This window comes from Rutidosis leptorrhynchoides, chromosome 7 (assembly GCF_046630445.1).
Source record: "Rutidosis leptorrhynchoides isolate AG116_Rl617_1_P2 chromosome 7, CSIRO_AGI_Rlap_v1, whole genome shotgun sequence".
Lineage (NCBI taxonomy): Eukaryota > Viridiplantae > Streptophyta > Magnoliopsida > Asterales > Asteraceae > Rutidosis > Rutidosis leptorrhynchoides.
Window position 1 is genome coordinate 142,417,775 of NC_092339.1, and position 13,021 is coordinate 142,430,795.

At 34.4% G+C, this 13,021-nt stretch overlaps 1 protein-coding gene across 1 annotated transcript; it reads right to left on the reverse strand.

Moving 5' to 3' along the window:
* Positions 1-4,762: 4,762 nt before the first annotated feature.
* LOC139858168 (inositol-3-phosphate synthase-like) lies at positions 4,763-10,974 on the reverse strand. Its single transcript, XM_071847020.1, has 10 exons — positions 10,700-10,974; positions 10,540-10,608; positions 7,762-7,897; positions 7,259-7,506; positions 6,636-6,862; positions 6,065-6,180; positions 5,803-5,979; positions 5,353-5,541; positions 5,191-5,253; positions 4,763-5,072 (listed from the first exon to the last, which is right to left on the reverse strand). Exons 1-10 carry the CDS (start codon positions 10,885-10,887, stop codon positions 4,953-4,955), a joined length of 1,533 nt encoding a protein of 510 aa, XP_071703121.1. The 5' UTR covers positions 10,888-10,974; the 3' UTR covers positions 4,763-4,952.
* Between the last annotated feature and the right edge of the window lie 2,047 nt (positions 10,975-13,021).

Sequence of the window (13,021 nt, forward strand, 5' to 3'; positions counted from 1 at the left end):
CCATCAACACCAACAACTGGCAACTCCACCCATTGTCCTTTAGATCCAGAAGGAACTTCAGGACTTTGAACACCCTTAACTTCTGATTTAGGTTTCCAAACTGTGTTATTCGATAATGGTTTTCTATAGTAATCATTAGTTTGAAAAACCTTTGTTTCATTTGTTTTCAGAGGAGAAGATTTAAACACTGGTGAAGGTGATCTCCTATTAAAGAAACGATTTGGACTAAGATCAACCTTCCTTCGGGGTGTCTGTTGAATGGGTCTACAATTTACAGCCCTGTGTCCCAACCTCCCACAATTGAAACAGTTAACATTATCATAATCATGAGAATTAAACAATTTGCATCTAATTGATGAAAACTGTCTCCTAGGTGGTTCAGTATGTTGTCTAGTCGTAGGGGGTGACAAGACTTGTTGCTTAACAGTCTGTCGACGACCAGGCGGAACATACTTGGACACATTACCAGAATTGGAACTCTCACCTTTTGGACCTGTTTCGTATAACCTTCCCTTATTGACAAACTTAGGTGACACTCCCTGAGTGTTCTTCTTCTTATTTTTTTTGGGAGTCACAGTGCTCTTAGACTAAGCCTTTTGACTTTCAATCACCTTACTAGCATTAGCATGGTTTTTCAGAATGATAACCGGTTTAGTGACAAGCTTAAAAGGTTTGGTGTCAGTGTCAGTGTCGATATCAGTATCTGACTCTGTTTCATAGACAACGTCTAAAGGTTTCCTTGACTCAACTATCTTACTAGAACTCTTAACAGATGTTTCCTTAGGCTTACCATATCCTGGTTCTACAACTAGACCCTTACATTTCTCAACCGGTTTGTTAATATACTCACCCATAAGTGGTGGGGCAACCTGGTCATAACCTAAACCCTGCTGTTTAGGATGATTCAAAGTCTGTTTCACATAAGCCATCCTCTGCCAATTGTCAATCCTAGCTTTCTCAGACTCATATTTCAACTTAAAGGAATCCTTTTCTGCCTTAAGAGTCTCTATCTGTCCCAAATACACAGTAATCACTTTTCCATCATCTATCACAGTTGATTTTAAGTGACGTACCTGATTTTCTAAAGACTTAATCACATCAACATAGTCTTTCTGTTTATTAAGGTAGAAAATCGCATCCTCATAGTTCTTTTTATTAGTCTGATTCTCTACGCTTAGGTTCTTAAGTTCAATTCTAAGCTTAGGGCAGGTCTCACATGTAACAGATATCTCATTAAGCTTAGTGATAACACATTCAAGCCTCTCAATTTCCTGTTCATAACCAATGCATTTAGAACAATTAGAAACTGAGTCATTACATACCTTATCATTACCGGACGTGTTGGCCATGAATGCATAGTCATTTCTTTCAACCTGAGAATCTGCATCTGATTCTGATTCGGACTCTGAGCTCGTACTATCCGAGTAATCAGCCTCATAACCACCTTTACCCTCACCTTGATCTGAACAAACTGGACTCTGAACCGTCACAATCTTCTCATCACCACTCTTAAGATCACAGTTGAGCAAATGTTCCAACTCTTTCCTGAACCAAGTACCAACATGATAACTCATCCCTTCTTCTTCATCGGACGAATCAGTAGTAAACTCAAGATCCGATAAGTCCTGAGCTTTGCGAAACTTATCATACAACTTATCTTTAATCCCCTTCCTGAAGCAGAATTTCATAAGCTCTTCTGCTATCTTCAACCTTGCATCACATTTGCACACATAGCATGTGCAATTCGGATTATCCTTACCAGTACAACCTGCATTTTTCCGAACTATTCTTTCCTCTTCAATTTCAGCTTCACTTTTACCTACAAACACAACGTTAGCTTTCTGTGTATCTACCGAGATGGACCAGTCACATACTTCATCAGCATACGTTGTAGTCAAAGCCTTAGATTGAACAGAACCCGAAGATTCTTTCTCTACAATTACATGTTGTGGAGTAACTGAGATGGTTGTCTGGTGAAAAGGATCATGAAAACCAGGCTTGGGTGGTCTCGTGTAAGTTTTCTTAAAGTGACCATATTCATCACAATTGTAGCACCTAACCTTTGACATATCAAAACCAAACTTCGAATCGCGATTTAAACTCAACGATCTTTGTCCTGTTCTCTTCAAGTACTTTCTAGCACGTCTCACAATGCTACCCATACAGTAGAGTATATCCATTCTCTCAAGCTCGTCCTCATCAATCTGATCATAGTCTTCATTTTCAAGATGACTATTAAGCACTTGTCCACCAATCATATCGTTGTATGAGCTAACAACAATAGCTGCCAAAGCCTTATCTTCCTGAATAGATTCGCGAGATCTCTTCTTGATATTCTCAGTTTGAAACATAGGAGTCTGAGTCTGAGTCTGTTGAATCGGAGAATCTTCAATCATCTTAATTGTAGAATTCTGAGCTTGTAATTTAGCATTAAAGTAGCCGGACTGAGACGATGATGCAGACATTTGTGAAACATTGGCTGTTATGTATGCTGTCTGTAGTGGAGCATGAGTACCAGAAGATGTCCCAATAGAGGACGCCGCAGCAGCTACAGAACCAAGTCTCTTTCTCTTTGCTTCATCCTGAATGTCCTTCTCCATCAACTTCGAAGTAAAAGCTGTTAGTGTCAACGGACGACCTGATGAGCTGTACCTGTTCTGAATCTTTTCTATATCATGATCCCACTTTTCTGGAAGACCATCTTTCAACACCCTTACTGCCTTTTCATCAGGCACCTCAATCCCATAATCTGCCATCTCTGCAACCAATAACCGATATCTCTCCAAAGTTTTTCCTAGAGATTCTGATGGAAGAGCTGCAAAAACTCTCCACTCATCCTTCAAAACCTTACCCTTAGTCGCACGGTAAGTAGCTGTACCTTCTGTTGCAGATTGAAGAGCCAACCAGATAGTATACGATGTTTTGTTTCGGTTCTTAAATTGCTGAAAAATCTCCTTTGACAAAGCTTGGGTTAGCTGAGCATAACATCAACACTCAAGATTGTACTCCTCACGCTCTGTAGGACTAAACTGTGAAGTTTCTTTGGGTTCACCATCTGCTCCGCATGGCCATACATACGGATTCTCAATACATTCCCAAAGTCTAGAATCGACACCGTTTAAGTAAATAACAAACCTAACTTTCCAATCCAAGAAGTTTTTAAGATTGTCAAGTCTAGGTCCTTTATTTGATGAACCAGATTCACTTTCATTAAGTAACATTTTTTGTAGTCCAGGCGCAATCACTAAAGCACTGTATTCATTTGTCACTTGTTCATTTGTGTCCGACATTTTAATTGATTGAGTATTAAACTTAAGATTAATAATGAGCTGTTTAAAGTCACACAGTCGATTGTCCTTGACACACGGTCGATTGAATGAGACACACGGTCGTGTGTATGACTCACACGGTCGATTGTCTGACTAAATTTTGGCAGCACTTCGTTACAAGCTGAGCCTTGGGTATTACTAACTCACACGGCCGATTTTCTATCTCCCACGGTCGGTTGACTATCTCACACGGTCGAGTGACTAACTCACACGACCGACTGACTTTAGGAAACTAACACGGCTCTGGTAAAACTCACACGGTCGGTTGAACTACTCACACGGTCAATCTAAGGACTCACTCGGTCGGTTGTCAGGACACACACGGCCGAGTGTGTTCTTGACAGGAGCAGGTCGACTATTAGGGTTTTCTAGACAAAAATCGATTTTGCAATCGATTATGGATGAAAAACATAAAACCAACACGTAGATAACAATAGTGATGACTCCAAAAACACCTTTTGACAATAAAAACACCAACAATAACGTAGAAAAGCAGATTAATTGACTAAAACCCAAAAAACACCAAAAACACCAATTTTGACCCAAAAAAAAAAAACAATTTGATCAAGGATGATTCATTCGGATCGACATGAGAGTCCAACTACATTGCATTGCCAAAATCCAGCAAAACCAGAGACTCCAGCTCTGATACCACTTTGTAGACGTTTATTCTTAGGATCTTGTTAAACCGAGATATGGGTCATTTTGGGATCGAATAGATCAAACCTATAGCCAAAACTAGATTAGATCGACACCTAGACGATATATTTCGGTGGTATCTGGTGTTAGGGTTCTCTGGAGACGAAAACCTACGACTTAGGGTAAATGGGACGAGTAACCTCAAACAATTAGGCTAAACCCGTATATATACTGCCTACCAGACACACTCAGTCGAGTGTGTCCCTCAGTCGGTCGACTGAGTAGGACAGTCGGTCGAGTGTGCACACTCGGTCAACTGTCTGAGCAGTTTAACTTATTGATCATTTAACAAGTTAAGTACGCACAAACACAAATGTAATCAATAGTCTCGAGTAAACATTATTACATAACCCGAAATGTTTTAAACATAAAGATAAGCAACAGCCGGGATTCATGCACCAACCGTACGTTTTGACAATTTACTCAACTCTTCTTTCCAAATCATCATGTACATGTGACTCTGCCTCGTTGGGTCTGTTATCCGGCTCATTCTCAAAGTCCATTAATACTTTGGTTGGTGGCCTTTCATGTTGGCCATATTGTTGCTTTTTTGTCTCTTAGTTCTTTCATTGTTATGGATTGATGCATTTCATAAAAACAAAAGTGTACTATAAAAAATAACTACACTAACAAAGGGCTTATAACCTAGTGGTAATTTAGATTTAAGAGTATTTTTCTAGAAAAAAGTTAACTAATTAAACTACTATTGATCCATGAAAAGCTATACTAAGTAATGCAATTAACCACAAAATAATTTGGCATTATTTTGAAAATATGTTCATTCTTAAGCTAAGCAAAGCACAGCAATTCGAACCACACACATTACATTTGTGGCTACAAAAGATTAAGTTTCAAACAACAAAGAAAATAAAAATTACATCTTGAAAAATAAAAGGCATATTCATATTTTATGTCATGCTCCCTTCACTTGTATTCCAAGATCATGTTGTTTTCTGGTGCCAATCCAACACAAGCCCTCATAATGTTCTCTAGCATTGCCCTCTGTTTTGCTAGTGCATTCACCACTGGTGTGCCTGGTGGTACCTATTTTTTTTCAATCACAAACCACTTCACATCAGTTTCCCGGTCCCATGCGCATGTGATCGATACAATAATTCATCAAAATTGTACAACATAAAGATTACAGATCTTGAAAACTTACAAGAGGGGCCTTTGTTAGGTAACTAAGAATGGTAGCCACAGGGTGGAAAGAATGGAACTTTCCCTGAAATAATGTTTTGAGATCACATAGATTAGTACTAAAAATCGCCAATTTAAGTAATGCGTATTTTAGTGATTATTTTGATAGTGGAAGAAAGTGAACCTCATCTTCAGATTTGAGTTCAATGCGAGTACTGAGCTCAGCGAGTAGAACTAAGTCCAAGATGATTGGAGCAGCCAATAGCGAGTCTTCACATGTGTTGTGCATTACAATGGTGCTTTTACCGCCCATAAAGATCTCAGATGTGTACTCGTCCATTGCTCTCTTGCTATCTCCAACGTATGGGACATACTACATAATCAGTAAACGGGTCAGGTTAGGTCAGTTTAGGTAACGGGTCAAAACGGTTTTGGTTTGCAATAGGTCATGGGTCAAACGGTTCAGATTTTAAAATGGGTCCAAATGGGTCAGGTTGGGTTGGGTTAGGTAACGGGTCATGGTCAAAAGGTCAATTTTTTTAGACGGGTCAAATGGGTCGGGATTAAAACTAAAAATGTGATTTTTAAACGGGTCAAATGTGTCGGGTTTAACTTATATACAAATAAAAAATACCTTGATAACGACCACATGATCAGGGTGCTCGCCAGGCTCATATAAGATAGCGTTGCTAGAAACCATATCATCAACAACGTTGCTTTTTGAGATCTCCTTGGATCGGAATGTTTGTGGGGCCGACAAGTTCATTCCATCGTTGTTTCCCAAGTGATTGTAGCTCACGATGGATGTTGGCTGATACCAAAAATGTTCCAATCAGCATTGTATAATTAATTTAACGAAAAACGATCATTAAACTGAAAAGAATAGCATAAATCACCTTTATGCCAGCTCCAACAAGGAAATCAACAAGAACAGACTTCATCTTAGTTTGACCACTCTTAAAGTCATCTCCACCAATTAAACTGTTCCTTTTGATAGCCAGTTCAATAACCCCTGCACCCACCATTCAAATCAGCATAATAAGATACCAAACATAAGTTTTAGTAATATTATATAGCACCATTCAAATCAGCATAATAAGATACCAAACATAAGTTTTAAGTAATATTATATAGAATCTTGCTAACGACAACAACGGGTCGTCATTAACACGCTTCAAACACTTGTATATAGCAGTTGGTTATTAAACTTTGTTTGATAGCCAGTTCAATAACCCCTGCACCCACCATTCAAATCAGCATAATAAGATACCAAACATAAGTTTTAGTAATATTACATAGATTCTTGCTAACGACAACAACAGGTCGTCATTAACACGCTTCAAACACTTGTATATAGCAGTTGGTTATTAAACTTTATGTAGCGCTTACCTGAATGTACAAGTATTTTATGCGTGGATAGCAAAATCTTATTATTTATGAAATCATAACGAGGGTGGGAAACGTTACCTGGTACAAAAGTGTTTTGTGGGCTGCCATTGATAAAAGGCACATTTTCAAGAATACAAGCAATAGCAAACAAAGTTGATGGAGAAATTTCAGCTTCATTTCGGTCTAATGAAGCAAATAGGCTTTCCATTGTGTCATTAAGCCCAACCATAACATTACTGTATCTTTCTGTGTTTGCAGTCCACAGAACCACCACTTTATCTACCTTGTTTGCCTCCTTAAACTCCCTATTTCCATTACCATATAACAAAAGTCAACCTTTGACTCTGGTGGCTGTTATTAGAAATTATATTTGTGCTTAAAGTAGTGTTACATTATGTTGGTAGAGGGTAGTTATTTTCAAAAAGTGCATAGTTATTGTCGATGTACAAATAAATGATGCGTGTATGAAATTCTTAATGACCTAAAGGACTGTCATTAGAAAAGTCCAAGTTTTTAATCTAATAATAAAATAAATCTTAGTTACTACATAGTAATCCTAAATCAACCAGCTTTAAGTTACACATAATTGGTGAACAAAAAAGTGTATTAATTAAATTACTAAACTTCTTGACAAATTTGTTTATTACTAAACTTGACAAATTGAAAATAAATAAGGTTAAGAAATGGGACAGTGTGTATACCTGATGTCCTTAATGACCTGTTGGATTTGTTCATTTTTGGTTCCTTTGATCACGTTATCTGCACGTGCACCTTGGTTGGCAGCAATGAAGTCAGGGTCAAAGATACCAGGAAGTGGGACCATAGATTCCATGTAAGGCCTTAACTGCTTTTGGAGATCAATGTCCAAAACCTTGGCTCTTGCCATGGAATCAGCCAAGTTCATGCTACTTATGTCCCATCCTCCGAAAACGATATCGTCTGGGTTCACCTAATTAATAATTAACCGTTATGTACTTGATCAACATTCATTATTACAAATTACTAACAGAGGTGGATCCAATGTAGAGCAACTGGTCCCCAACAACTGAATTTTTTTAGTATATTTCTATATTAAAAGTTTGATGTCTCAATTGTGTTAAGCTATTTAATTCTTATTTTGTTTTTTCAAATTTTCAACGTTTTTTCACCATGAGAAAATATTTCTGAATCCGCCACAAGTACAAAATGAGTTATAATGAAATACCATAGGGAGAAGACTCTTGAAAGGTGCATAAATCTCTTCTCCATTAAATGACCCAACTCTGATAGTTGATGCTTGAGTCAATGAACCAAAGTAGTTTGCTTGTTGCACTTTTTCTTTTGTTGCCCAAGATATTCCCCTGTTTCATAATTAGTTTTTTAATTAATCACTCATTAATATATAATATTAATTAATTAATATTAGTATTAAATAAGAAACCAGATCCAACAACTCACTAAAGTTAAAACAATTTATTAGTTATTTCAGCAGTAGCTAACAAAAACAGCGAGTTTGTCTAGTCTATTATAAAGGTATAACTAACTACAATAGAAGTATAACTGACTACTTAATCTAACAGTGATACTTAATAGTATATTAGTATTAGTATATAATACTGAAAATACTTCCATAATTTAGTTGGTCACTATGCTTGGCTGCTAGCTATTACTGAAAATGAAACAACTGCTTTATGATTAATAAAGTAATGTTTTATAAAATTGTATCCCCACAAAAACTATAACTTTTAAGAACCAAAAACAAAGCTAGTGAGGTAAAGATGATTACTACCACATGCCATAAACTTGTTATAAATAAATAACAACAAAAGCCCTTTCAATTATTAGCATAAATAGTTGAACTTTTGGCTAAAAACATAAAAGCTATAGATCGCTCACAAAATACATGTAAGGTTATCATCATGAACTTAACTTTTCTTATCCTTTTTTGGGAAGCATTTATATTTTATCACACATATTCCCTTCATATTTTATATATATATATATATTTATATATATATATATATATATATATATATATATATATATATATATATATATATATATATATATATATATATATATATATAATAATAATAGTAGTAATAATTTTTCTCACATGCATCACTTGCACCCACTTGTCTTTTTTTCGTGTCATGAATTAATTCTTTTTAACACACAAGTACATATAAAATACACATATATGTACAAACCATATATATCAGTTGTTGAGTTGTTAATTATAATACTTGTTTTAGTAATTCATATTTTGACATCATTTAATTTATATTTATATTTATATTTATTTATATTTATATTTATATTTATAGTTATAGTTATAGTTATACTAAATATATCATTGTGACTCTGTTCAATTTTTCTCAAATGTTTCATCTGCACCCACTTGTCTTTTTTCCGTGTAAAGAATTAATTCTTTTAGCACAGTGCCACAGTCACATGTAACTTATATAATAATGTGTAATTATATATTTATATATTTATACGGAGTATATTATATGTATATGTATATATATAATATATGGTGTGTATGGGAGTGGCGTCTACTAACACCGCTAGTTTAAAATTTTTATTTTACAAAATAACTTTTAAATTGTATAAGACATCAAAGTATATTATCTTATATAGTTTTTTGAATCTATGTTTTTAAAGATAAATTACCAATAAAATACCCTTTAAATATAAATAGCTTTAATTTTTTTTTTTTAACCCCGATTAATTTAGATCCTAGATTCTCTTTGGTAACACTCTTTTAAGAATATTCTTTATGATTCGCTAAGGACGAATATCAAACAATCTAACAATTCATATGAAAAAGGGGTTATAGAAAGAAAAAAAAACACATAGGGAAAAGAGGGGAAAACTTTGATTTATGTAAAAAATATTAGTCAATATCTTTTGTTACCAATTTTAAATAAGAATGTTTTCATTGTACTAAAAAAAATTCATTTTAAAGCATTAAAAAGAAAAACTCAGTTAAAAGTGTCAAAAAATTATTAACACTTCAAACTTTTAACACCACATTTTTTCATGCATCCATAATTTTTGACGGTATATTTTCCATGTTTCTAAATTATATTTATATTTTTAAGCATAAAAAATTCACTTATAAGCAGTGTTGTAAAAGTCGGCCGACTTGGCCGACGCGTAGGCCGATGCGTCGTTTTTTTGAGTTCTCCGTCCCGTTTTTTCTGAAAACGGCTCAAAAGACGGTCAAAGATAAAAGTTCGGACAAAGTCTGTCAAATACGGTGAAAGTTGGTCAAAAACGGTCAAAATCAGTCAAATTTTCGTCAAGATGTGATATGTTTTAAAATTAGGGTTTGTTTTCATTTTTTGGGCCGCTCTTTTCTCTGTGTCCTTACTAATTATGTACTCGATAACATTAATTGAGTTTGTAGTTTGATTGTATTTAAATTCAAGTTCCTATTTAAAAAAGTTATGGTACAGAATCAACTATTTTATACATATATAAATATATATTTAAGAAATTATTAATAAAGTCAACGTTGGTCAACGACCGATGCGTCTCACGCGTCCCCGACTTGGCCGACGCGCCTTTTTTAGGTCTCGACCGATGCGTCCCGACTCGCGACTTTTACAACCTTGCTTATAAGTGTCAAAACTACAAGCTTAGTTTAGTTGTAACATACATCATTCTGCTATGTCACAGCAGAATGATGTATGTTAAAATATGTTTTTGTGAGGTAATAAGTAGTAATCTTATTAGTGTAATATTAATGGATAATTAAATAATTTATAAAACTAAATATTTAGTTTAACCAATACCATTAAAAAAAAGCTTGTTTTAAGGTTCATAAAACATCTCATTTCAGGTTCAATAAAAAAAAAATAAAAAAAATATACGATATAAAACAAATAAGGTCCCAATATATAATAAGATTGCAAAATGTAGATATATCGCATTTGATATCATCAAAAATTAAAATTAAAAATTAAATTAATTAAAATCAAATATAAATACTCACTCCCTATTTGCGATAACACCAGCAGTTAGGGTTGATCCATTGTTTCCTCCCCATCCAACAAGCATAACACTATAATCAAATCATTGATAATTAAATTAAATTACGAATTAATCATTAATTAATTAATTTATAACAGGAAATGAATAAAAAAAAAACGAACCCTAATTTGGGAACACGAGCCTGAGTTTTAAACTCATATTTGACAGTTTTAGGCTTAACAACCCACTGATAAACACCATTTTTTTCCTCATGAACAAGCTCTGTGGTATCATAATTATACAGTGAATGAATTTCATCTTCACTGTACTTAACATTAGGGCTTTCTACCTTAAAGCTCTCGATAAACATATTCACAAATTCTGAATGCGTTAATTAATTTAATATTTATTAACTGCAAAACAGAGTGAAAGAAAGAAAGAAAGGTGTTTGTGTGTTGTGAGGTGATATATTGGTATGGGGAGTGAAGGGGTGTATATATAGAGAAATTTGCTTGTAGTAGGTACCAACACGTGTCAACTGTTCATTGGTTGTGGGTCCCACGAATAAAAGAGTATACGAGAATCGTATAAAACAAATATTTGCTATACGGTACCTACTTCGTTTTCTTGTTTCTTATAACTGGTTGCAATATTTAATTAGAATAAGTACATGTGTTTATGAACGTTTTTCTTTTAATATGATTATAATTTGTTTTTATCGCTATGAATCATGATTAATTAAATATTAAATTTTATTTTCTTGCTAACAACCAAATCATAGTGATTAAATTATTTATTAAAAATTGTTTGAAAGGTTAAAAAACAGAGCATATAGCAATTACTTATTTATTTTATCATACATTGCAGCCAGCGAGCACCTTTTCATTCCACTTACTCTTTCACGTGGTTCTTCAATTTACTCTTTCACGTGGTTCTTCAATATAGAAACAATAGATACGGATTATAAGTCTAAGTTTGTAAGTAGAAGGTTTATAGTTGTAGTTAAGTTGTAATCACCTTTGATGTAAAAGGTTAATACTCTAATTTTATTTTATACATGTTAATATATCTACTCATATATTTTATAAATTCACCAATATCATGCATTAAACATGTATAGTGTACAAGTATTAAATGCATGATAAATGAGAACTTATCAAAGAGTGAATATATCATTAGTCTAATTTTTTTTTTTTTGAAAAGCAAACAATTAATTATATAAAAAAGCAGGAACCAGTACAACAAGAAATCCTATATATCTATACATGAAAAAAGAATAGCTCAAACTAAAGGTATATGTATTATCTACATATTCAGAGCAAGTAGCCCTCTATCTGATACATCCTGTACGAGTAACCCAACGCCTCGTCCTAAGCGATTAACCTACATCCAAATAGACCGAGGGATTCACGAGCCATTGATTCCAATCCCAATCTTTTTTCTTTGAGCGAGTCGAAATCTACTCGAAACTTTTTATTTGAATCTCATTTAGGATCACCGACTCACTCCACCATTTTTTCTTGAATATTTTTTTATTACGATTTTTCTATAAGAAGTATCCACAAACTTATTCGATGGCTTGCCATAATTTAGTCTAATTTTATATTCCGTATCATTCAGAGTGTTTATTTGAATTGATCCAAACAGTTTAATGTCAAATAAAATTTAAGTTCAATCAAAACTTTTATTTTATTTTATTTTGTATTTGAATTGTTCATCAATCAATCACTTTGTTCATCAAATGCAGCCTAAGTGTCATTATTGAAAGTAGAAGTGTTAATTGGGATGTTCAGTCTTCGAAGTATAGAAGTTAGTAAGTGAAGTCTTTCTAATGGTGTTGAAAACTAGTTACTAGAAAGTGGTTATCTTGAAATGTAAGGTTTTATGACCCAACAATATGAGTAATTTCAGAAAATTACTCAACCCACAAAGATAAACGAAGACTATAATAAGAAAAATTAAGAACGCGATAATTTAACGTGGTTATATGTAATCAAAGGTGGTTTACTTTAATCCACGGACCAAACTAGAGAGATTTTATTGATAAAATTCATGCATACATGTATGAGTTACAATAGGGTCCTTTTATACAGGAAACCGAACAAGAATACAACTTAACGAGCAAGTTTCTTAAACTTGGAAACTTTTGGCTGCCCAGCACCATCTTCGCGATCGCGAGTCTTCCCCCCGTTTCTGACTCGCGTTCGCAATTTATTGTTCGAGGCCAAATTCCAGTCCCGACCAATCTTTTCCAGTTCGCGAGTCCTGTCCAAAACCAAGTCGCGATCGCGACATCTCATGTCACGGTCACAAGTTTGACAGCAACAACAAATCGAACTTGTTTTGATTCTTTTTCACATCCAAAAATCTCCCACTTGAAGGATAATCTAAACAAACCCCAATCTTCGTTAACCCAACACTTCAACAAACTAACCAAGAGCGTTAAACCACCATTCATACCGCCAAAGCACATTTGGAACGCGCACACTCAACACATTCTTCGG

What these genes read in the sequence shown, in the direction of transcription:
- LOC139858168 (XM_071847020.1), bottom strand. Translation starts at nt 10,887, where the DNA reads ATGTTTATCGAGAGCTTTAAGGTAGAAAGCCCTAATGTTAAGTACAGT. An exon ending in TCAAGAGTCTTCTCCCTATG is followed by an intron (nt 7,507 to 7,761) that starts GTATTTCATTAT and finishes ATTATTAATTAG; the next exon opens with GTGAACCCAGACGATATCGT. An exon ending in TTGTTGGAGCTGGCATAAAG is followed by an intron (nt 5,980 to 6,064) that starts GTGATTTATGCT and finishes TTTTGGTATCAG; the next exon opens with CCAACATCCATCGTGAGCTA.